This window comes from Somniosus microcephalus, chromosome 11, assembly GCF_052327205.1.
Source record: "Somniosus microcephalus isolate GS21.2 chromosome 11, FLI_Smic_1.0, whole genome shotgun sequence".
Taxonomy (NCBI): domain Eukaryota; kingdom Metazoa; phylum Chordata; class Chondrichthyes; order Squaliformes; family Somniosidae; genus Somniosus; species Somniosus microcephalus.
Window position 1 is genome coordinate 131,984,688 of NC_140997.1, and position 26,082 is coordinate 132,010,769.

A 26,082-nucleotide genomic window follows, 5' to 3' on the forward strand; every position below is an offset into this window, starting at 1 on the left:
ACAGATCCTCTGCAGACGATTCCGAGGAGGAGGAAGGTGAGGAGGAAAAAGGTGAAGAGAACAATGCAGCACCAGCTACTCACCTTGCTGCCAGGGATGCCCTTATTAATGCAAGGTTCACTTAGGTTGCACCTGTGGACCGATGTCAGAAGCACGTGCAACAGCCACTCTTCCCGCCCCCCCAATGCCACTGATACAAAGCAGTCCTGCAAACAACCAACCACCCGTTGCACATCCACACTTTGGTCCTCATCAATTAATGCCTTCTCATTCATCATCAGGCAAGTTAAAAGGCGACATGCCACCCAGCAACCAAAAATGGGTAAGATGGGTAAGTGGTGTAAAATAGTAGCATTTATGTGATTGAACTAAACAACAGAAACTTCACAACGTAACATTTTCTCATACACCATGTGAATACCCTTCTGCAACTACAAAGCTTTCCTCTTCCTTTTCCTACCACTCCTACATGATGCAACCCCTGTGCCTTCAGCAGAGGGAGAGGCAGGTTGCTCAGATCCCTGCTCTGACTGCTGAGATGCTCTTGGCCAACGATCTCTGGATTTTGGAGCCCATGAGGGCCCCGCCAAAGGCTGCTCCACCTGCACCTGTGCAGGGGCAGACTCGGCCATTGAGAAACAAGGTAGCATGTCAGGTACTGACTGAGGGGGTGGGAGAGGGGGGACAACGGGTGAGAACTGAAAACCCAACTAACTGTCTAACTGGTCCCACTGAAGTGCAAGTATCTGAGCAGGTGCATGGTAAGCATGAGTCCTGTGACAGTGTACCCGCAGAAGGAAGCAGCTCCTCTGAGGATTCATCGCCGCGAGGTCCATGGACTCCTGCTGCACATATGACGGTCTGACGAAAGGTCATCGACCTGAAACGTTAACTCTGTTTCTCTCTCCACATATGCTTCCTGACCTACTGAGTATTTCCAGCATACAGGAAACTCTTTGGTATCCGGCACCGACTGGACCGGGATGGTGCCGGTTGATTAAAAATTCCGGATGACGGAGAGGGTTATCTACCGAGGCTATTTTTAACAAACAAAAATAAAAAAATCAAGAAATGTGCAGTATACAGTAATTGGGTACTCCCGGCAGCGCGGGAGAGTCAGACTCCTGTTATTGAGGTGTTCGGACTTCCGACAGTGCCAAGTAGTGTCAGTTTGGAGAACTACCCCCACTGATTAACTCGGCCACCGCGGGAGACTCGGACTCGGCAACATTTCCGGTTATTGAGGTGTTGTTTTCGGAGTATGAATTTTGCCGGTTAATAGAGAATTCCGGATATTCGTTTTCGTTTTTATTTCAGATTTGCAGCATCCACAGTATTTTGCTTTTGCACATGTGAAGGCCCTGGTGGAAAGAAAAGCTATGAATTAGTACTGGCAAGCTAAGAAAGTTGTAGTGTATCATTATGGAGATGATCATATTTCACTTCTTGAAATCCAGTCAACATGACTGAGTGTTGTATGATATGTGCATCGCTAATATTTAATTGTGTCACCAGGTAGCTGGAAGGACCCCGTCTCACCATCTCCGACAGCCAGGGACGCCAAAACTCCACTGATCTCCAGCGCTTCCTCCTCTGAAGTTGTTAGCTGTGAGATATGTGGAGGACCACCTCCGGTTCTCTCCCTCTCCCTCATGCTCTGTGCTCTTTTCTCCTGCAACGGGAGAAAGAACAGACCTATCAGTGACTGTAATGGCACGTGTTCACCTGATGGATGCAGCGCATTTGGTGAGGGTGACTATCAGGCAGAGGCATGAAATTGCATAAGGATGAGGGTCATCTTCTTTCATATGGTAGTAGCAAAAACAAATTAAATATCAATATCTAAGTCAGATATCCAGACCAAAGCTACCGGTGTATCAGCGTGGCTACCTTGTAGGCTGCCTATGAATTTCCTCAGAGGGTAGTGTTCAATGGTGTGCTCCAGGGTCTGATTAGGAGTTACGCAGTCGCATGATGGGGATGCTTTAATCTTCCAACTATGGACAAGGTGGCAGCATCTACCATGACCGGTTCTGAGGTGGTTGATGGTTGTCCACTGTTTGCGAGGAAGGTTTTATCCTGCAGGTTATACTGTGGGGTCCTCTATAAGGAATCAATTTAGTACGTTGCAGTTCTTCCAAGCATTTTGCCATTGGTCATTAAGGCTGAGGGGAAATTGCTGAAGGGCTTCAGTGATGGTCCAAAATGACCTAGATTTGAGACGGGTTGGTGGTAGGTTGTTCAAGTCGGCCTGGATCGGCATGTCTTTGCTGGTGTAGCGGTTGTATTCTCTGGAGACTGCATTTTCGTGGCATAGTGTGGTGGTGCAATGTTTGCAAGCACGGGCAGCCAAGGTGTTGCAGTCGATCAAAGCATCCTGGTGATAATTCTCTCAGTAGAGTTCAGCTGGACATCAACGGATTTGACATGTAGATTTGATAGTCATGTTGGAGAGCAGTACTCTGCTGTAGAGTACACCAGGGCGAGTGCTGCCATTCGGAGGGTTTGAGCGTCTGCTCCCCATGTGGATCCAGCGAGTTTCACGTTGACCCTGCTCTTTAGTTTCTTCCCAAGATTCTGGAGATGCTGTCTATACGACAGGGTGCGATCGAGTGTGACCCCTAAATAGGAGGGATTTTTGGCATGGTTTACCTCTGCGCCGCAAAAGACGACTTTCAAAGCTTGGTTTGCTTGATAGGTGTTGAGGTGGAATGTTAAAGTGACGGTCTTTTGCGGGTTTAGCTGACGTTGCCATTGGCAGAAGTAGGCCTCCATCCTCTGTAAATCACTGGTCAGGGTCTCCTTGGTAGCGGACAAAGTCTTGTTTTACATGGCTAAGATTCCTGAGGCATTGGGACCGTTTCTGGGGAAGGTGGGACCTGTACAAGCCGGACGGGTTACACCTCAACAGAGCCGGGACCAATATTCTCGCGGGGAGGTTTGTTAGTGCTGTTGGGGAGGGTTTAAACTAGCTTGGCAGGGGGATGGGCTCCAGCATAAATGAGTAGAAAAGAGGAATAAGGTGCATAAAAGAGTGAGTTTGTTGGATAGCACTAGAGCAGAAAGTAGTACTAGAGGCGGAAGTAGTACCGTATTAGATAGGAGCAGACTAAGAAAGACTACAAAAAATTCAAAAATGGGTTTAGAATGCATGAAGGTAAATGCACAAAGTGTGGTAAATAAGGTTGGTGAGCTACAAGCACAATTAGCCATGTGGCAATATGATGTTGTGGCAATAACGGAAACGTGGTTTTAAAATGGTGAGAACTGGGCACTTAATATTCAAGGGTACAAAGTGTTCAGAAAAAATAGGGAAGGAAAAGAGGGAGGTGGGGTGGCAGTGCTGATTAAGGAAGACATTGTAGTGTTGGAAAGAGAGGATGTTCTTGAGGGGATAAGGATAGAATCCATTTGGTTGGAGTTGAGGAGCAAAAAGGGTATGATCACGCTATTGGGGGTATTCTATAGGCCTCCAAATAGTAAGAGGGAGGTAGAGGAGCAAATCTGCAGGGAAATCTCAGAGGTATGCAAGAGCTAGAGAGTGATGATATTGGGGGACTTAAATTACCCAAATATCGATTGGGATAATGCTAGGGTAAAGGGAAAGGAGGGGGAGGAATTTCTGAAATGTGTTCAGGAGAATTTCCTTGACCAGTATGTTCTTGGCCCAACTAGGAAGGAGGCATTGCTGGCTCTGGTGCTGGGGAATGAGGTGGGCTAGGTCGACCAGTGTCTGTGGGAGAACACTTGGGTACGAGTGATCATCGTATCATAAGATTTAGATTAGCAATGAAGAGGAGCAAGGAATAATCTAGAGTGGAGCTTCTAAACTGGAATAGGGCTAACTTCAATAGGATGCAAAAGAATCTAGCCAGGGTAAAAGGAACCAAAGACTGACAGGAAAAACTGTAACGGAACAATGGGTGATCTTTAAGGAGGAGATGTTCCAAGTACAGGCTAGGTACATTCCAGCAAGAGGGAAGGGTAAGGGAACCAAAGCAATGGCCCCTTGGATGACGAAGGAGATAGAGAAGATGTTGAAACAAAAAAAGAGGGTGTATGATGCATGTCAGGTGAATTCTTCAAGGGAGAACCAGACCAAATACAATAAGTTGAGAGGCGAAGTGAAGATGAGAATAAGATTGGCAAAGAGAGAATGAGAGTAGAATGGCGGTTAACATAAAAGGGAACCCAAAAATCTTCTACTGGCATGTAAACAGTAAGCGGGTAGTAAGAAGCGGGGTGGGGTCTATTAGGGACAAAGAAGGGGATATATGTTGAGAGGCGCAGGTCAAGGCTAGAACACTCAATGAGTACTTTGTATCGGTGTTTACTAAGGAGGTGGATGCTGACAAAATATCGGTAGAAGTGGAAAAGGGGAGAAGCAATGGAAGGGGTGAAAATTGATAGACTGGATGTACTGGAAAGGCTGGGTATGCTTAGAGTGGATAAGTCACCTGGTCCAGATGGCTTGCATCCCAGGTTGCTAAGGGAATTGGGAGAGGAGATAGCGGAAGGGCTTGCCATAATTTTCCAATCTTCCCTAGATGCGGGGGAGGTGCCTGAGGATTGGAAAGGGTGCAAGGACAATCCTAGTAACTACATGCTGGTTAGTTTAACATCAGTGGTGGGTAAAGTTTTAGAAACAATAATCAAGGAAAAAATTAACGGGCACTTGGAGAGGTTTAAGCTAATTAAGGAGAGCCAACATGGATTTGTAAAAGGCAGATCGTGTTTGATTAATCTAATTGAATTTTTTGATGAAGTAACAGGGAGGATTGTTGAAGGGAATGAAATGGATGTTGTCTACGTGGATTTTAAGAACGCATTTGACAAAGTACCACATAGAAGGCTGGTTAACAAAATTGAGGCTCATGGAATAGGTGGTCAGTGACAGTTTGGATAAGGAATTGGCTTCAGGACAGAAAACAGCGAGTAGTGGTAAATGGCTGTTTTTCAGACTGGAGGATGGTAGACAGTGGTGTTCCCCAAGGGTCAGTGCTGGGGCCACTGCTTTTTTTGATATATATATATATATATATAAATGACTTAGATATTGGAATACAGAGTAGAATTTCTAAATTTGCCGGTGACACCAAACTTGGGGGTGTGGCAAACAGTGAGGATGATCCCAATCGACTTCAACAGGACATAGAAAGGCTAGCAGAATGGGCAGACAAGTGGCAGATGGAATTTAATACAGAGAAGTGTGAGGTGATGCATTTTGACAGAAGGAACAGGGAGAGACAAAAATACACTTAATGGCACAGTTTTAAAGAGTGTGCAGGGACAGGGGTCCTGGGAGTTAAAGTACATAGGTCCCTGAAGGTGGCAGGACATAATGAGAGAGTGGCTAGCAAAGCATATGGGACCCAGGGCTTCATAAATAGAGGTATTGAGTACAAAAGTAGAGAAGTTATGCTGAACCTTTATAAAGCGCTGGTTAGGCCACAACTGGAGTATTGCATCCCGTTCTGGTCACCACACTTTAGGAAGGATGTGAAGACCCTTGAGAGGGTGCAGAGGAGATTTACCAGTATGGTTCTGGGGATGGGGGATCTTAGCTACAAGGACAGGTTGGAGAAGCTGGATTTCTTTTCATTAGAGCAAAGGAGGTTGAGGGGTGACTTGATAGAAGTGTGCAAGATTATGACGGGTTTGGATAGGCTAGACGGGGAAAAGCTATTTCCACTAGTTGATGGTACAAGGACTAGAGGACACAGATTTAAGGTTTTGGGCAAGCAATAATGGGGGGATGCGAGGAAAAACTTTTTTACACAGTGAGTGGTGAGGACCTGGAACTCGCTGCCAACAGAAGTGGTGGAAGCGGAGACACTCAATGTTTTCAAGGGGAGACTGAATAGGCACATGTGGGAAATAAATTTGCAGGGCCACAGGGATAGAGCGGAGGAATAGGACTGACTGAATTGCTCTACAGAGAACCGGCATGGACTCGATGGGCTGAATGGCCTCCTTCTGTGCCGTTATGACTATGACTAAGGCAATGTCATCGGCATATATAAACTTGCGGGACTCTCTTTCGGGCAGATCAGTAGTGTAAACGTTGACTAACATGGGTGCCTGGACAGAACCCTGTGGGAGTCTGTTGTTCAGTGTTCTATTTCTGCTCTTCTGGGTGCCACTATAAACACTGAAGTGTTAGTTGCTAAGCATGGAGTTGAGAGGATGAGGGTGAGTGGCAATGGTGGATGGATTGATGGAGATGTGAGAAAGTGCAGAAAAGGAGAAGAATGGGTGCGCTTGCAACATAAGTGGGTGTGAGGAGCGACGTGATGGAGTAGGCTTGACCAGGCAGAATGAGGGGGTGGGGTGATGCACAGCAAGATGTAAGTGAATGTTTAACTGTACTCAGCTTTCCAGGCCTGGTTAGATCATTAAAGCGCGTCCTCCACTGAATCCAATAGCGTGGCACAATGCTCCTGCTGCTGACCTCCTGGGCCACCTTCAGCTGCACCTTCTTTGTGGCAGCAGCAGGTTTCTTCCTCCCATTGCTGGGGAAATGTATGTGTCTCCAGATCCTCACCGCACTCAGCAGTACATCAAGCGATACATCGTTAAATCAATGCGCAGCCCTTGAGTGTCCTGAATCCATCATGAAACTTTTCCCTCTCTTTGTGCAAACTCCCAACTTCTCCAAATTGCATCTTTGGATTGGACCTTTGAATACTGGAGTTGAGATCGCATCATGCGGGTCCTCATCACGCCCGCAGCTGCGCAGTTGACGCCAAACGCAGCACTCAAATGATAATGAGGTTGTGATGAAATAACTCTGTGTTCTGGCATTTGTATTGTTGTTGTTGTTGTTGTACTTGTTAATGTCTGGAATGTTCTACCGGTGTAAGCACTAATGCTCCTCCCTAGCCCCGCCCCTCTTCTGGAATGTTCGACCAAGGGCTGGGTCTGTGATGAATGATGGTTGCCCTGTGTTAACTTGATGCCATGTTCTTACTTAATAAAAGCCTTTCCTCATGGATTCAGGCAGTTATTTGGCACATCAATTTTATTAAGTAACAACTTTTGGAAGATGGATCGATTTTTGAAACCAGAGCGTCTGGATATCGATCCCCATTCGGCAGACGCGTCGAAGAAATTTATGCATTGGCTTCGATGTTTTGAACACTTCATCGCATCGGTCGATTCGACGGTTAACAAGTTGGGTCTTCTAACCAACTTGGTAAGTCATCAAACTTACTCGATAATTGAAGATATTACTACATATGAAGAGGCCCTCACAGCCCTTAAGGCCCAGTACCTTAAGTCGGTTAATGAAGTATACGCCAGGTATCTTTTGTCTACTCGCAGGCAATTACCTGAGGAATCTCCGGACGATTTCCTGCAGGACCTTAAGGCTTTGGCTAAGGATTGCAACTACAAGGCTGTCTCTGCCATATTGTATCAGGAAGAGGCCATCCGGATTCTTTCATATCTGGCCTCCGATCTAATTATATTAGACAGTGACTTCTCGAGAATGACTCATTAGTTTTAAAAACGGTTGTCGCTACTGCTCGATCGTTAGATGTAGCCCAGAAGAATTTAGAAGTGTATGCATCAGCCCACGCGTCTTTCTCAGCCTCATGTGTTCCGAGTACGGAGGCATCCATAACACCAATGGAGCCTCCAATCAATCCTATTGTTGCGGCTGTACCCCATGGGCCTAAGTGTTATTTTTGTGGCCAATCTAAACACCCCAGGCAACGATGCCCAGCCAGAGAGGCTACCTGTTTTAAATGTAAGAAACGGGGACATTTTAGTAAAGTGTGTAAGGGTAATCCTGTACCTGATGTCTTTTCTGCTGCCGCCTATCGTTTTACTCTAGCCTTGGTTACGGTTGACCAGACCATACCGTGTTCCTTGTCGAAATCTATGATGGACATCAAGATTAATGGTCGTCCTACTGGGTGTTTGATAGACTGTGGCAGTACTGAAAGTTTTATACACCCCAACCTTGTTAATTCCTGTTCATTGAAGGTGTATCCTACTCAAAGTGAAATCGTGATGGCGTCCAAGTCCCTTACTTCGGCGGTAACTGGATATTGTAAAGTCACATTGACCGTTAAGAATACGGAGTATAAGGATTTTAAACTCCTCATATTACCTCAGTTGTGTGTGAACTTAATTTTAGGCTTGGACTTCCAGTGTCAGCATGAGAGCGTCACCCTTAAGTATGGTGGATCCCAGCCTCTGCTCACAGTCTGCGGCCTTTCTACTTTAAAAATAAGTCCGCCTTCTTTGTTCGTGAACCTTGCTTCTAATTGTAGACCTATAGCGACTAAGAGTCGACGGTATAGTTCAGAAGATAAAAAATGTATAAAAGAAGAAGTGGAAAGGCTTCAACGGGAGGAAATCATCGAACACAGTAATAGAACGTGGCATGCCCAGGTGGTGGTGGTTAAAACTAATGAAAAGAAAAGACTTGTGGTCGATTATAGCCAGACTATAAACTTGTATACCCAATTAGACGCCTATCCTTTGCCTCGTATTTCTGAGATGGTGAACCAGATAGCTCAGTACCGCGTGTTCTCCACCACTGATTTAAAGTCTGCCTACCATCAACTCCCCATTAAAATAGAAGACCGACCTTATACGGCCTTCGAAGCTAATGGGCGCCTGTACCAATTCCTTAGGGTGCCCTTTGGAGTGACGAATGGGGTATCCGTCTTCCAACGGGAGATGGATCGTATGGTGGATGAATACGCATTGGAAGCAACATTCCCGTACCTGGACAATGTTACTATCTGTGGGCGCGACCAACGGGAGCATGATCAAAATCTCGCGAAGTTCCTAGAGACTGCAAAGAGGTTAAACCTGACCTACAACGAAAACAAGTGTACCTTCAATACCACACGTTTGTGTATTCTTGGTTGCATTGTGGAGAATGGGGTAATCGGGCCAGATCCTGAAAGATTACGCCCGCTTAAGGAATTACTTTTACCTCACACTGTAAAAGCTTTAAGAAGGTGTCTGGGATTCTTCTCGTACTATGCCCAGTGGGTGGCTAACTACTCAGATAAAGTCCGACCTCTTATTAAGTCGACGTCTTTTCCGCTATCGGCGGAAGCTCAGGAGGCTTCCCTTAATATCAAACGAGACATTGAGAAGGCAGTGGTATGTGCCGTGGATGAGAAGATCCCTTTTCAAGTAGAAAGTGATGCATCTGATTTCGCGTTGGCAGCAACTCTTAACCAAGCTGGTAGACCAGTAGCCTTCTTCTCTCGTACATTGCAAGGACCAGAAGTTCGACATTCTTCAGTGGAAAAGGAGGCACAGGCGATTATCGAAGCAGTCAGGTATTGGAGACATTATCTCGCTGGCCAACGTTTTACGCTCATTACTGACCAGCGATCCGTGGCCTTTATGTTCAACACTAAGCAGAGAGGCAAGATCAAAAATGATAAGATTTTAAGATGGCGAATAGAACTGTCAACATATGACTATGATATTCAGTACAGGCCTGGAGTATTTAATGAGCCATCGGATGCTTTGTCACGAGGAGTATGTGCTAGTCTAGGTATAGATAAGCTTCAAAGTCTCCACGACGCTCTCTGCCACCCTGGGGTTACCAGAATGAACCACTTCATTAAGTCCCACAATCTACCCTACTCAATTGAGGAGGTCCGGACAATGACCAGAACCTGTCGTGTTTGTGCTGAATGCAAACCCCGCTTCTATAAGCCGTCCGAGCCAGCTCATCTTATTAAAGCAACTCGACCATTTGAGCGTTTGAGTCTCAATTTTAAAGGTCCCCTTCCATCGAGCGACCGTAATGTCTATTTTCTTAATATTATAGACGAGTACTCTCGGTTCCCTTTTGTTATCCCCTGTCCAGATGTGACTAGTGCTGTTGTAATTAAATGCCTCTGCCAACTGTTTTCCTTGTTTGGCATGCCTAACTATATACATAGTGATAGGGGTTCTTCCTTTATGAGCGAAGAATTGCGACAGTTTTTGCTATCGAAAGGGATTGCAACGAGTAGAACTACCAGCTATAACCCTCGTGGTAATGGGCAGGTCGAGAAAGAAAATGCGAGTGTGGAAGGCTATTGTACTGTCTCTGAAGTCGCGAGGCCTGCCGACCTCTCGCTGGCAGGATGTCCTGCCAGACGTGCTGCATTCCATAAGGTCTCTTGTGTACAGCGACGAATGCCACCCCTCATGAAAGGATGTTTAGTTTTCCAAGAATAGCTACTAATGGAGTAATGTTACCCACATGGTTGACGACCACGGGCCCTGTGTTGTTGCACAGACATGTGAGAGGCCACAAGACTGATCCACTGGTGGAGGAAGTACAACTCCTCCATGCTAATCCCCAGTATGCGTATATTCAATATCCGGATGGGCGAGAGGATACGGTCTCTATTAAAGATCTTGCACCTGCTGGAGCTCGAAAAGAGTTCGACTCTGAGAGTAGAGTTTTCAATCATGGTATTGGACCTTCAGAGACACAAACCCTCAGTGTGGAAAATACTGATGATTCTGGGAATTTGAATGAACCGGAGTTAGTACTCCGGGAGGAGCCTCAGCAAGAGTTATGTCGTTCCCAGAGGATTATCAGACCTCCTGACAGACTGAATCTATAGCAGGGGGTGAATGTGATGAAATAACTCTGTGTTCTGGCATTTGTATTGTTGTTGTTGTTGTACTTGTTAATGTCTGGAATGTTCTACCGGTGTAAGCACTAATGCTCCTCCCTAGCCCCGCCCCTCTTCTGGAATGTTCTACCAAGGGCTGGGTCTGTGATGAATGATGGTTGCCGTGTGTTAACTTGATGCCATGTTCTTACTTAATAAAAGCCTTTAGTTTTAAGCTTTAACCTCATGGATTCAGGCAGTTATTTGACACATCAGAGGTGGATGCGTTAAAATGCCACAGCCAGACAAACTGAAATTCCTTCCAGGTTTCCCATGTGATATCAGATCCCCCCCCCGCCCCACTCCCAAAGCACCTACGATTTAATATCAGGACCAAAGAAGCAATTTTCCAATAAGCAGTGGAGTTTTTTTTTTTAAGAGCGATTTCCCCCAGTTTGTGAAGGATTGTGGAAAATGGATTATAGTAAATCAGCAAAGCTGTAAGAACAGAGGCATGAGCTGGATGCAAAAGTTTTATATTGGAAGAAAGCAGATAAAATAAGAAGGGTGGGTCACACAGGGAGAGATTTTAACTAAATAATGTCATTCTTTTGCTGCACGGGGATAAGCCGTCTTTCTGAATTAAAGATTAAATTCTTTCTCTCAGAAATGTGTTGTGCTCAGATTTCCTGTCACTATATATCTGACATACCTTACAACAAAATCAGCACACCCCTTTCCTGATTTTCACTCTCTTATCCTGTCCCAAAGGCACTGGGGTATGATTCCATGAGCTCTGACAGCCCTCTGGTACATTGTCGTTCTTTTCTGTAAGCCAAACTAGACAGGAAGTGTTGGCAAGCTGCTCCATCATAGGAGACATCAGAGTTAAGCTCCGTCCTGTCCTCGCGCATTGTCCACACGTGCACATTTGCATCAGAAATCATTGAACTGCATTAAGAAATGGCTGATTATTTTCCCCCCGCTCCTGTTCCTAACCCAGAGCGGTGAGGCAAACTGTAGCACCCTAACTGCTTACTAGCTGGATCAGCTAACTCAGCTCAGACTGGGGATGAAACCTGGGCCTTCTGGTCTGCTTGACTTACTGCCGCATTAGGTGGTTAACTTTACTCACTGAGTCATAGGCCTCAATTTTCACTGGGCCGTGAGGTGGGCTTTTAGGCGTGCGGGGGGGTTAAAAATCGCAAAACCTAGTGGTCGCGACCCCCACCCCCCGCCTGGTTCCCGCCTCCACGCCAATTTAACCTAGGTGTGTCTGATTGACCCGAATCAATCCCACATGCAACAGGCGGGACTGGTCTTTAGGGCCCTTAAACAGCACTGATTGTCCTTTATAATCCCATTTTAACCGGCCCTTGCCTGTTTAACCCTTTTCCCACGTAAAACACGCCTGGTGGGGATGACGCCTGTGAAACCTGGCGTGAACACTATTGGCTTGCTGACTATCAGCTGCAGGTCCAACATTAAAGAGGATATATGATCAGTCATCATTTGCAGGTGGCAGGACTTTGTTGTCTCAGGTCTGGGGGTGTAGGAATTAACGAATTCCTACGAATAACTGAGATCGACACAGGAGAGCAATTAAACAGGTCTTTACTCAAAGGAGATGCCACAGGGACTGCCTGGGCAGCCCCGTGGTTTGCGACGTGACGTCATCGCGTTTGCCCACGTTTTCCCGCGCTCTTAAAGGGGCCACGCCCCGTACATGCAAACCCTATATACAAAACACAGTAATGCCTAACACAATGGTACAGGTTTAAGCTGGTGTTAGAACATCGTTAAAGAGAATTATATACAGTTATCCAGAGTCATTCAGTGGTTCTGCCACATGCGCCCCCCCAGAATTCACTTTAACGGACAAAGCCAAACGGTGAGGGGGTCTGACAAGCCTGTCAGAACGACTCCTGTACTCACGAGGCGGAGGCTGCTGGGCGGCTGGCGATTTGGCGGGCGGTCGCACTTGATCTGCCGTAACGATGATGGGTGGCCGACCCCATCTCGGCGGTTGTGTTGTCGCGACGGGGCGGTCGAGGTCTAAATGCGCTGGCTTTAAGCAGTCGACCGAAATGTGGTCCGGTTTGCCACCGACATCTTCCGTGAAGGTTTTGTCCCCTGCTTCCAACACGCGGAAGGGACTGGTATATGGGGCCTTGAACGGATCCCTATGTGCATCATGGCGAATAAAAACGTATTCCGCCTTGTGAAGCTCCGTGGGAACGTGTGACCTTTGCAGCCCGTGGTGCGAAGTGGGCACCGGTGCGAAACATCTGGCCGCCTCTTGGTGACTAGCAAGCTGGGCAGACGCGGACCATGACTCTGTCGATGTTGGTAGGAAGTCCCCTGGGACTTGCAGCGGCTGACCATAGACAAGCTCCGCTGATGAAGAGTGAAGGTCTTCTTTGGGGGCCGTGCGAAGGCCCAACAGGACCCACGGTAGCTTGTCTGCCCATCCAGCGTCCTGGAGGCTGGCCCTCGGCGGCTTTCATTGAACGGTGGAAGCGTTCGCAGAGGCCATTCGCCTGTGGGTGGTGGGCTGTGGTGCGGTGTAATTTGACACCGAGTCCTTGGGCCACTGCATTCCAGAGTTCGGTGGAGAACTGCGGTCCCCTGTCCGACGAAATATCTGCGGGCACTCCGAAACGGGCAATCCAGGAGGAAATGAACGCCCTGGCCACGTTCGCCGAAGTAGTGGATGACAGGGGGACCGCCTCTGGCCATCTGGTGGTGCGGTCAACCATGGTCAGGATGTGTGAAAAAACATGGGAGGGTGAGAGTGGTCCTACCAGGTCCATGTTGTACGGAGACGTCACACAACAGCGTGGTACCTGCCGAATGGAACTTGACGTCGGCCAACTGGAGGCCAGTGATGGCCGCTCGGTAAGCTTGGACTTCCGGGTCTGAGGCTTGGTCCGCTGCCATGAGGGCGTAGTCGATGCCCAAATGAACCGTATTGACGATCGCGGGGGAGAGGCAGTCTGCCAGCAGGTTGTCCTTACCGGCCCCACGTGCCGTATATCCGTGGTGAATTCGGATATGTAGGTCAGTTGACGCTGCTGTCGGGCTGACCACGGTTCGGCGGTCTTGGACATTGCAAAGGTCAGCGGCTTGTGGTCCACAAAGGCGGTGAAAGGACGTCCTTCCAGAAGGAACCGAAAATGGCGGATGGCCAGAAAAAGGGCGAGCAACTCCCGGTCGAACGTGCTGTATGCTTTCTCGTTCTGCCGTAGTTGACGGCTGAAGAATGCCAACGGCTGCCACGTCCCGTTCACCCACTGCTGTTGCACGGCACCGACTGCGTAGTCCGACGCGTCGGTGTTGAGGGCGATGGTGGCTCCTGGCAGCGGGTGCGCCAGCATGGTGGCGTTGGCTAAGGCACTTTTGGTGTCGGCGAACGCTCGGGCCATGTCATCCGTCCAGTCTACCGGGTTCTTGCCAGTCTTGCCCTTGAGGGCCTCGTACAGGGGCTGCATGAGTAATGCCGCCTTAGGCACGAAACGGCGGTAATAGTTTACCATGCCTAGGAATTCCTGCAGGGCCTTTATGTTCTGCGGGCATGGAAAAGATGTCACCGCCTCTACCTTCGAAGGTGAAGGAGCCGCTCCCTCGGAGGTGATGCGATGCCCCAGGAAATCAATTTGGTGCAGGCCAAACTGACACTTGGCCGGGTTGATAATCAGGCCGTGTTGGCTGAGGCGTCGAAAAAGGGTGCGTAGGTGACAGGTATGTTTTTCCTTGGTAGGACTGGCAATTAGAATATCATCCAGGTAGACGAAGAGGAACTTGAGGTCCCGCAGCACGGAGTCCATCAGGCGTTGGAAAGCCTGGGCTGCGTTCTTTAACCCAAACGGCATCCGTAAAAACTCGAAGAGGCCGAATGGGGTGATGACTGCGGTCTTCTGGACGTCTTGTGGATGAACTGGGACCTGGTGGTAGCCCCGGACGAGGTCGACTTTTGAGAACACAGTGTTCCCTGCCAAATGGGCAGAGAAATCCTGGATATGGGGGATCGGGCACCGATCAGGAGTGGTGGCGTCGTTTAGCCGTCGATAGTCGCCGCATGGCCGCCATCCGCCGCCAGGTTTCGGGACGATATGGAGGGGTGAAGACCAGGGACTATTCGATCGGCGAATAATCCCTAACCGTTCCATGGTTGCGAACTCCGCCTTTGCGACCGCCAGCTTGCCAAGTTCCAGGTGCCGGGCCCGCGCGTAGACCGGGGGGCCGGTGGTGGTGATGTGGTGTTCCACACCGTGTTTCGTGGCTGTGGAGGAGAACGTGGGTCTTGTCAGGTTGGGGAATTCGCCGAGCAGGCGAGCGAACTCACCAGGAGTCGAGAACGCACAGGAGACGGTACGTGACGTAGTGTTACTGCGGTAACACGGAAGAGAATTAAAAGTTACTGCATTGATCAGCCGCCGGTTCCTGACGTCGACCAGGAGGCTGTTGGCGCACAGGAAATCCGCGCCGAGGAGGGGCTGGGAAACTGGCCGTAACAAAATCCCAGTGAAAACGTTGCCCCCCGAGGCACACCTCCACTCGCCGTCTCCCGAAGGTCCGAATCGCTCTGCCATTGGCCGCTTCAAGGGTGGGGCCGTGATTCCCCGTCTGCACATCGAGGGCGGACGCGGGTAAAATGCTGCACTGCGCTCCGGTGTCGCACAGAAAACGACGACCGGAGAGAGTATCGGTGATGAACAGCAATTTTCCCGCGTTGCCAATCGCCATCGCGGCGTGCCCGTTAGACCTGTTCCTCGGTGGTCGCAGTGTCAGTTGTTGGTTTTTTGGGGGAAAACTGCAGGGAGGGCGGCAACGCTTCGCCTTCGCGCCGAACTGCGCATGGTAGAAACACAGCCCAGCAGGCTGACGAGCTGCGGCGGCGTCTGCGGGGGATGGGTGCCTCGTGGCGGCGCAGTACTGCCGAGTTACAGCGAAAATTTTGTCAGCCTCCGCAGCGAGTGTTGTGCAGTCTTCTATTTCAGATCTGGCCAGGGCAGCTTGTACCTGTTCAGGCAGTTGGCTGAGGAAAATCTCGTGGAATAGGAAACATTCCCGTTCTGAGCCCAGGAGTGAGAGCATTTGGCTCATCAACTCTGAAGGCTTGGAGTCCCCGAGCCCGGGCATAGCGAGTAATCGACGGGCGTGCTCCGATTTTGTGAGCCCGAAAACCTGCAGTAACCGCGCTTTGAGGATTTCATACTTGTGCTCCGTTGGGGGGTTTTCGAAAAGGCTGACGATCTGAGAGGCGGTAGAGCTGTCGAGTGCGGAGACCACATAAAGGTACTTGGTCTGATCCGCATCAATGTTCCTCAGGGCGAACTGGGCCTCGACCTGAATAAACCACGAGGGCGCTTGCTGCTCCCAGAATTGCGGTAGCTTTAGTGAAACGGCGTTTGCTTCCATGCTGTGCTCTTCTTTTGTGAAAACGTTCACAAAAACGGGGTCACCAATGTAGGAATTAACGAATTCCTACGAATAACTGAGATAGACACAGGAGAGCAATTAAACAGGTCTTTACTCAAAGGAGATGCCACAGGGACTGCCTGGGCAGCCCCGTGGTTTGCGTCGTGACGTCATCACGTTTGCCCACGTTTTCCCACGCTCTTAAAGGGGCCACGCCCCGTACATGCAAACCCTATATACAAAACACAGTAATGCCTAACACAATGGTACAGGTTTAGGCTGGTGTTAGAACATCGTTAAAGATAATTATATACAGTTATCCAGAGTCATTCAGTGGTTCTGCCACAGGGGAACTTTTAGAAGGTATAACCACAGTTGTGGAAGTTTGGAGCCTGACACCCATCTCCAGTGTGACCTCCTGCGAGACCCCTCTCGCCACCCTCACTCAGCGCTTCCTCAATTGAGGCACCTCCCAGAAGCATGGGAGGCCTTTTTTTTCCCTTCCCCTCTTGGCATTAGAGGACCTCCAGCCCCATTCGCGAAATGACACATGCCACAACTGCAGAAGTTGCCATCAGAATTTTTATGCAAAACACACAACTGATGGCATTTACACCAAAGACACAGCATTTCACCCAAGTGACTACCCTTGTGACTATTTGTGCTTTATTTTCCTCTTAAGCGTGCTCCTACATAGTGGTTCCCCTGTGGCTTCAGCAGATGTGGAGGCCCCTTGCTCACTTTACTGCTGCTCCTGTCTCGACACCTTTGGCGCGTGTCCTCTGGGATGGCGAGCCTGTGAGGGCTCGCCAGCAGTCTGCTGCTCCTGCGGCTGTGCAGGGGTTGAGAACTCTATCTCCGTTGGATGTGGACTCCGGCGGGGCTCTGACCGTGGGCTCTGCAGTGGCATGGAAGTGTGAGCGCTTGGAGAGGAGTCCCCACTTCCTTGAGGTCTGCCACCAACCTCCCTCTCATGGGTCAGGTCCCCCTCAGTGCCTGCAAGTGGCTTTAGAGCAACTTGCTGCACATCAGGGGGGCCATGGGGACCCGCTTCTACAATGGCAGTCCTACTCAGAGGGCCTGCCATGAAGGTCTGGTTTCTCTGTTCAATAGCTGACCATCGCTCCTCCAGAGATGTCAGTCTATTCTGAACACTCACCATGTTTTCAACACTCTGGCGACTTAGCTCCTCCATGGCCGTAGCCATCCTCTCCTATACTGTAGCCATCCTTTCCACGGAGGTTGCCATCCTTTCTGTGGTGATGCGTTCCTGCGCCAATAACTCCACAAAGGCTCTGCTCATGTTCGCTATGGACTCCTCCATTCGCTCCACACTCGCAGCGACCCTAGAGACAAAATCTGCCAGAGACTCCTGCATCTGTGCCTGGAGTTCCATCATCTCTGATGTTACAGATGGACCCAGAGGCAGAGGGTCAACATGCAACTGAGCCGAGCTGGCAGAGTCCTGCGCCCTCCGACGAGGACTCTCCACTGCTGTCCCGGTCTCCACAATCTGCTGATGCTCACTTGTGAGCTGTGATACACCAGGTGACAACTCTACTCTATGTCCCGAAGGTCCCACCGAGGTGCGAGTGTCTGCGCTGGTGCTGGGTGCGCTTATTGCTGATGACGCTGCGCCCTCAGAGGTTGCAGATTCCTCTGAGGAGTCTGGCTGCTCAGGCTCTTCCTCCTGCAGAGTGAGGACGGGGGCTCGTGATGGTCCTGTGAGGGAGTCAAGGTAAAAGTTAGAGATGTGATGCCAAGGTTACATGCACATTGCATTCTGCAGATGATCATAAGTCCATATGATGTAGCTTCAGAATCATTATCAGCGACTCATGCAATGCCAATGAGAGAGATGGAAAACTGTTCTGCCACCAGCTTGCGGGGATGCTCCTGCCTGTCCTACCCCAACGTCCATATCTCGGTCTGCCCTGGCAATCTCCAGGACGCCTTCCTCCCAGGGGGTGAGCTGGGCTAATGAGGGCGGCCCTCCTCCTGTCCTGGCTCGCTCTCTCCTGTTGTGCGCTCTCTTTTCCTGCAATGAGGGAGACAAGTGGAGGTTGAGTGAGAATGAAGGAGTGAGTGCAGAGATTGCATAGAATACTTAGAAGGAGACAAAGATGGAGTGAGGTTGCAAGACCAAGGGCCCTCCCTGTGTGTAGTTAGTTATGTTCAAAGCATCAGAGTGAGAGGGAGTGTGAGGGCTGCATGGTGGCATAGTTCTGTGAATGTGAGCATAGAGAGAGAGGGAATGGGTAAGGGTGCATGGATGTGAGTGTCTAGTGGGATGTGCAGGAAGAGATTGCTAAAGCTGAGTGCTGGTGAGGAAAGGCATGGAGATCAGATTGAGGGTGATGGAAACATCATACAGTACTTACTTTTTCAGTGCGAAGAAGGTCATGGAATCTCTTCCTGCACTGCAGCCACGTTCTTCATGTTAGCCCCAAGGAGTTGACTTCACCAGCCACCTGCATCCACACAGCCTTGGTCTGACTGAGAGGCCTCTTCCTCCCTGAAGAAGGGAAGAGGACCTCCCTGTGGGCCCTAGCACCATCCAGTAATGTCTGCAGTGAAGCCTCATCAAATTTGGGCGCAGATCTGGCCCTCCCGCTGGCCGTTCCTCCTGCAGGCTCCTGTGCCATCTTAATGTGAAAGGTTGGAAGCCTGCAGAGGAAGCAAGGCTTGCTCTGAACCTTAAAAGCAGCAGCAATGATGATGTCATATTCTGCGACTTTCTGATTGGAAATACTCAATTGCCAAGGCTTCTCACACGCTGGAATTCAATTGGCCAATTGTGTTAAATTTGCATCAATCTCACAGACCCATTTACAATCGTGTCGGAATCAATGAATTCGGGGAAACCGCCAATTCCCCGCACCTGAACGAAAATCAACCCCATACTGTGTGGATAACTACCTTTTAGCTGCACTTTTTACATTTTTATTTCTCTTGGTTACTTTCCCTCCTCCTTGAGGATCCCACACAGTGTTTCCTAATTGAGAGCAGTGAGCTAAGGCCCCTTTTCCCATTGCTTCTTAAGGTATGTAACAGTAACCCTGGGTGGGTGGTGGGGATGCTGGGCGGGTGGATGGCTGTGGGCATTCTATGCCTTCTGGTCGAGAAGTCTCTGTGCAACCTCTCCTGGATGTCTTCAGTTAAGTTTCATCACATGACCTCCCATCTCCAACCGCCCTGCCAAACAGCCTTTTTTCCCCATCTCCAAAATTCTTACAACTAATGCACAAACATTTCAAAGATAATGAAAAAAACCACAATTATTTTAATGCCCCTGTGATTTTTCTGCCCCGGGTTGCTCGCAGCAGTGTCCTGGAGATTAATCTTTAATTCCTGGAGACTCCAGGACAATCCTGGAGGGTTGGCAGCCCTATCACAAACCCATATTCTGTCAATCCACTATTTAATGTATTAGTATTACAGCCTGCTACATAGCCAGTCTGCCCAAAGTGTTGAACCAGATTTTGTTTAAAAGTAGAACAACTTCATACTGTACTGTCAGCAAGTGTGTACAGCGATAAACTGGCCTCTGTTGGATGTTCACAGTGAAATCATTGCAGACGTAAGTTTAGAGAGATCTGATGAGGAGTAGAAATACCAGCTTCTCTCCTGAAATCTATTGCATTGAAGATCTTCTAGCCCCACATCTTGAAGTGTGCCCTCAAGCATCGGACAAAAATTTTTGATTGGCTGAAATAACCTAGCAATCAGATACCTTTTCCATTCCCCAGTACTAACATCCCTTACCTCGATGAGAACAAAATACCAACACCTACAATGAGTTGCACAATATACTGAGAGAATGAAATGTCATCGATTGTAAGAAATTATTTATTCAACGCAAAATAATAAGACTCAAAGCTGTGCCAACTCAGCATTATTACTCTTGGGTACAGTTCTGCTTTTATTAATTAAATGAGCTATTTAAGAAGATACGAGAACTTTGAGTCAGTCATTATATTACCAAAAAAACACAGGTTTCCATTAGAATCTTTCAATAGTGAAGAAACTGAGAAATGCAGACATGGATTTAAGTCTGTTTGCTAATACAGGTAGACTACCTTTTATCCGAACTTCCGAAAACCGAAACCCTCTAAAAACCGGAGGTTTTTTCGTTCAGAGTAAGTCGTGCGCACGACATGACCAGAGTGGCGCACGACCCCGACCCCCGCCGACGGACCCCCGCCGACCCCCCCGCCGCCGACCCCGACTCCCGCCGACCCCCCCGCAGAGCCCGGCCGACCCCCCCGCCGATCCCGACTCCTGTCGACCCCCCCCCGCTGACGCCGACACCCCCCCCCCCGCCGACCCCCCCGCGGACCCCGACTCCCGCCGACCCCCCCCCCGCGGACCCCCCGCCGACCCCGACCCCCGCCGACCCACCCCCGACAAATTTCCCAGTCTTATAAAATACCTTCCGAAATCCAAAATTTTCCGAAAACCGAAACACGGCTGGTCCCGAGGTTTTCGGATAAAGGATAGTCTACCTGTATGTGCACACGTTATTTGGAGGGTATGCTCCCATTCAAGTTTGAAGCGGAGAGTTCAGTTCCAGGGGTAGTTGCCCTTAATAACTGAGTCTTTAATAACTGAATGGGATTTAGAAAAACACTGCTCCTCAAATGGATCCCTTTTGCACATAGGCACAGCGATTTGTAAAATTGTAGACCTCCTCCCACCCCACTTCCCTTGTCCAATTTTGGAATAAGCAGAAATAACCCTTGTTATTTTGCAGGGCAGTCATTATAGTTTCATGCACAGGATTCTGCATGAGGTGGCTCAGCCGGGGTCATTTGTGTTACAATCCTCTTTATTTACTTCAAGGTACCATCCAGGTATAAACTGAACGAGCAGACTCTGAGGTTCTGAAGGATTTATCCCTCACAATCCGGGTTCTGACAATTTATAGTAGCAATGTTGCTTGGGATTTGTTTCTTTGATGAGCTTTGATACTTGCTATTATTTCTGTATCCCCTTGTCTGTGTACTGTATCAAACAGCACCAGTCTATTTAATGCCTGATTTCTGATTGGCTGCAGTTGACCTCCTTGCCCTTTTGAAGTGGAAAGCACAGCCGGACAGGGTGATGGACATCCTGGGGCGGCTACGTCACGTCAGCGGTGAAGAGATAGTTAAAGTAAGTCACTGTTCAGATTGTGTTGTTCAGAGATTGCAGCCCATATCATCAGAGGATAGTTAGAGCAGCCTGAGATTCCATTCAAATAAGGTGCTCTTTTCTACTCTTCTCTTTTAATTTCTTCAGTCTCATCTTTTCTCCATTTCTGTTCTTGCTGCTTCTCTCTTGTTTTCTGCTCCTTTTACCTATCCTTGTCTCTCCTCTGCCCTTACCTCCTCTCTACATCTTTCCTATTACCACCCTTTTCTATAACCCCCAGCTCTCCGTTCCCTTGCCTTCAGCTCCACTCCCCCCGCTCTCTCCCTCCCCCCACTCTCCTGTCCCCCCCGCTCTCTCTCCCCCGCTCTCCTCTCCCCCCACTCTCCTCTCCTCCCACTCTCCTGTCCCCCCGCTCTCATCTCCCCCCGCTCTCCTCTCCCCCCGCTCTCCTCTCCCCCCGCTCTCCTGTCCCCCCGCTCTCCTCTCCCCCCGCTCTACTCTCCCCCCGCTCTACTCTCCCCCCGCTCTCCTCTCCCCCCGCTCTCCTCTCCCCCCGCTCTCCTCTCCCCCCGCTCTCCTCTCCCCCCCGCTCTCCTCTCCCCCCGCTCTACTCTCCCCCCGCTCTCCTCTCCCCCCGCTCTCCTGTCCCCCCGCTCTCCTCTCCCCCTGCTCTCCTCTCCCCCCGCTCTCCTCTCCCCCCGCTCTCTCTCCCCCCGCTCTCCTCTCCCCCCGCTCTCCTCTCCCCCGCTCTCCTCTCCCCCCGCTCTCCTCTCTCCCCGCTCTCCTCTCCCCCCGCTCTCCCTCCCCGGCTCTCCTCTCCCCCGCTCTCCTCTCCCCCGCTCTCTCTCTCCCCGCTCTCCTCTCCCCCGCTCTCCTCTCCCCCGCTCTCTCCTCTCCCCCGCTCTCTCCTCTCCCCCGCTCTCTCCTCTCCCCGCTCTCTCCTCTCCCCCCGCTCTCTCTCCCCCCGCTCTCCCTCCCCCGCTCTCCTCTCCCCCGCTCTCTCTCCCCCCGCTCTCTCCTCCCCTGCTCTCCTCTCCCCCGCTCTCTCTCCCCCGCTCTCCTCTCCCCCCGCTCTCCTCTCCCTCCGCTCTCTCTCCCCCCGCTCTGCTCTCCCCCGCTCTGCTCTCCCCCGCTCTCCTCTCCCCCCGCTCTCCTCTCCCCCCGCTCTCTCTCCCCCCGCTCTCTCTCTCCCCCGCTCTCCTCTCCCCCCGCTCTCCTCTCCCCCCGCTCTCCTCTCCCCCCTCTCTCTCTCCCCCGCTCTCCTCTCCCCCCGCTCTCTCTCCCCCCGCTCTCTCTCTCCCCCCGCTCTCCTCTCCCCCGCTCTCCACTCCCCCGCTCTCCTCTCCCCCCTCTCTCTCTTCCCCGCTCTCCCGTCCCCCAGCTCTCCTCTCCCCCGCTCTCTCCTCTCCCCCGCTCTCTCCTCTCCCCCCGCTCTCCTCTCCCCCCGCTCTCTCTCCCCCCGCTCTCTCTGCCCCCGCTCTCTCTCTCCCCCCGCTCTCTCTCTCCCCCCGCTCTCCTCTCCCCCGCTCTCCACTCCCCCGCTCTCCTCTCCCCCGGCTCTCCTCACCCCCCCGCTCTCCTCTCCCCCCCGCTCTCCTCTCCCCCCGCTCTCTCTCCCACCGTTCTCCTCTCCCCCGTTCTCCTCTCCCCCGCTCTCCTCTCCCCCCGCTCTCCTCTCCCCCCGCTCTCTCTCCCCCCGCTCTCTCTCCCCCCGCTCTCTCTCCCCCCGCTCTCCTCTCCCCCGCTCTCCTCTCCCCCCCGCTCTCCTCTCCCCCCGCTCTCTCTCCCCCGCGCTCCTCTCCCCCCGCTCTCCTCTCCCCCCGCTCTCTCTCCCCCCGCTCTCTCTCCCCCCGCTCTGCTCTCCCCCACTCTCCTCTCCCCCGCTCTCCTCTCCCCCGCTCTCCTCTCCCCCCGCTCTCTGTCCCCCGCTCTCCTCTTCCCCCGCTCTCCTCTCCCCCCGCTCTTGCTCCCCCCGCTCTCTCTCCCCCCGCTCTCTCTCTCCCCCCGCTCTCCTCTCCCCCCGCTCTCCTCTCCCCCCGCTCTCTCTCCCCCCGCTCTCTCTCCCCCCGCTCTCTCTCTCCCCCCACTCTCTCTCTCTCCCCCCGCTCTCCTCTCCCCCGCTCTCCTCTCCCCCGCTCTCCTCTCCCCCCTCTCTCTCCCCCGCTCTCCTCTCCCCCCGCTCTCTCTCCCCCAGCTCCCTCTCCCCCCCCTCTCTCTCCCCCCGCTCTCCCTCCCCCCGCTCTCCCCTCCCCCGCTCTCCCCTCCCCCTGCTCTCCCCTCCCCCAGCTCTCCTCTCCCCCGCTCTCTCCTCTCCCCCGCTCTCTCCTCTCCCCCCGCTCTCTCTCCCCCCGCTCTCTCTCCCGCCGCTCTCCCTCCCCCCGCTCTCCTCTCCCCCGCTCTCCTCTCCCCCCGCTCTCTCTCCCCCCGCTCTCTCTCCCCCCGCTCTCTCTCTCCCCCCGCTCTCCTCTCCCCCCGCTCTCCTCTCCCCCCGCTCTCTCTCCCCCCGCTCTCCTCTCCCCCGCACTCCTCTCCCCCCGCTCTCCTCTCCCCCCGCTCTCCTCTCCCTCCGCTCTCTCTCCCCCCGCTCTCTCTCCCCCCCGCTCTGCTCTCCCCCGCTCTCCTCTCCCCCCGCTCTCCTCTCCCCCCGCTCTCTCTCCCCCGCTCTCCTCTCCCCCCGCTCTCTCTCCCCCCGCTCTCTCTCCCCCCGCTCTCTCTCTCCCCCCGCTCTCCTCTCCCCCCGCTCTCTCTCTCCCCCCGCTCTCTCTCTCCCCCCGCTCTCTCTCTCCCCCCGCTCTCCTCTCCCCCGCTCTCCACTCCCCCGCTCTCCTCTCCCCCCTCTCTCTCCCCCGCTCTCCTCTCCCCCCGCTCTCTCTCCCCCCGCTCTCTCTCTCCCCCCGCTCTCCTCTCCCCCGCTCTCCACTCCCCCGCTCTCCTCTCCCCCCTCTCTCTCTCCCCCGCTCTCCCCTCCCCCAGCTCTCCTCTCCCCCGCTCTCTCCTCTCCCCCGCTCTCTCCTCTCCCCCCGCTCTCCTTTCCCCCCGCTCTCTCTCCCCCGCTCTCCTCTCCCCCGCTCTCTCTCCCCCCGCTCTCCTCTCCCCCGCTCTCCTCTCCCCCCGCTCTCCTCTCCCCCGCTTTCTCTCCCCCCATTCTCCTCTCCCCCGCTCTCCTCTCCCCCCGCTCTCTCTCCCCCCGCTCTCCCTTCCCCCGCTCTCCTCTCCCACCGCTCTCCTCTCCCCCCGCTCTCCCTTCCCCCGCTCTCCTCTCCCCCCGCTCTCCTCTCCCCCCGGCTCTCCTCACCCCCCGCTCTCCTCTCCCCCCGCTCTCCTCTCCACCCGCTCTCTCTCCCCCCGTTCTCCTCTCCCCCGTTCTCCTCTCCCCCGCTCTCCTCTCCCCCCGCTCTCTCTCCCCCCGCTCTCTCTCCCCCCGCTCTCCTCTCCCCCCGCTCTCCTCTCCCCCGGCTCTCCTCTCCCCCGCTCTCCTCTCCCCCCGCTCTCCTCTCCCCCCGCTCTCTCTCCCCCGCGCTCCTCTCCCCCCGCTCTCCTCTCCCCCCGCTCTCTCTGCCCCCGCTCTCTCTCCCCCACTCTCCTCTCCCCCGCTCTCCTCTCCCCCCGCTCTCCTCTCCCCCCGCTCTCTGTCCCCCGCTCTCCTCTTCCCCCGCTCTCCTCTTCCCCCGCTCTCCTCTCCCCCCGCTCTCGCTCCCCCCCGCTCTCTCTCCCCCCGCTCTCTCTCTCCCCCCGCTCTCCTCTCCCCCCGCTCTCTCTCCCCCCGCTCTCTCTCCCCCCGCTCTCTCTCTCCCCCCACTCTCTCTCTCCCCCCGCTCTCCTCTCCCCCGCTCTCCTCTCCCCCGCTCTCCTCTCCCCCCTCTCTCTCTCCCCCGCTCTCCTCTCCCCCCGCTCTCTCTCCCCGAGCTCCCTCTCCCCCCCCTCTCTCTCCCCCCCCGCTCTCCCTCCCCCCGCTCTCCCCCTCCCCCCGCTCTCCCCTCCCCCCGCTCTCCCCTCCCCCAGCTCTCCTCTCCCCCGCTCTCTCCTCTCCCCCGCTCTCTCCTCTCCCCCCGCTCTCTCCTCTCCCCCCGCTCTCTCTCCCCCCGCTCTTTCTCCCCCTGCTCTCCCTCCCCCCGCTCTCCTCTCCCCCGCTCTCCTCTCCCCCCGCTCTCCCGTCCCCCACTCTCCCTCCCCCCGCTCTCCTCTCCCCCGCTCTCCTCTCCCCCCGCTCTCCCTCCCCCCGCTCTCCCTCCCCCCGCTCTCCCTCGCCCCCGCTCTCCCACCCCCCACTCTCCTCTCCCCCCGCTCTCCTCCCCCCACGCTCTCTCTCCCCCGCTCTCCCCTCCCCCGCTCTCCTCTCCCCCCGCTCTCCTCTCCCCCGCTCTCCTCTCCCCCCGCTCTCCTCTCCCCCCGCTCTCTCTCCCCCCGCTCTCCTCTCCCCCGCTCTCCTCTCCCCCCGCTCTCCTCTCCCCCGCTCTTCTCTCCCCCGCTCTCCCTCCCCCCGCTCTCCCTCCCCCCGCTCTCCCTCCCCCCGCTCTTCCTCCCCCGCTCTCCTCTCCCCCCGCTCTCTCTCTCCCCCCGCTCTCCTCTCCCCCGCTCTCCACTCCCCCGCTCTCCTCTCCCCCCTCTCTCTCTCCCCCGCTCTCCTCTCCCCCCCGCTCTCTCTCCCCCCGCTCTCTCTCTCCCCCCGCTCTCCTCTCCCCCGCTCTCCACTCCCCCCGCTCTCCTCTCCCCCCTCTCTCTCTTCCCCGCTCTCCCCTCCCCCAGCTTTCCTCTCCCCCCGCTCTCTCCTCTCCCCCCGCTCTCTCCTCTCCCCCCGCTCTCCTCTCCCCCAGCTCTCTCTCCCCCCGCACTCTCTCCCCCCGCTCTCTCTCTCCCCCCGCTCTCTCTCTCCCCCCGCTCTCCTCTCCCCCGCTCTCCACTCCCCCGCTCTCCTCTCCCCCCGCTCTCTCTCCCCCGC

The 26,082-nt window shown here is 53.2% G+C and overlaps 1 protein-coding gene across 6 annotated transcripts in view; it reads left to right on the top strand.

Annotated features, from left to right (window-relative positions):
• dock3 (dedicator of cytokinesis 3) overlaps positions 1 to 26,082 on the top strand; it is a 1,512,713-nt gene that overhangs the window by 1,182,200 nt on the left and 304,431 nt on the right. For all 6 annotated transcript variants that reach the window (XM_086001262.1, XM_086001257.1, XM_086001258.1 and 3 more), the window contains one exon: positions 21,067 to 21,164. In XM_086001262.1, coding sequence (XP_085857388.1) covers positions 21,067 to 21,164 — 98 coding nt within the window. The remainder of the gene's footprint in view (positions 1 to 21,066; positions 21,165 to 26,082) is intronic.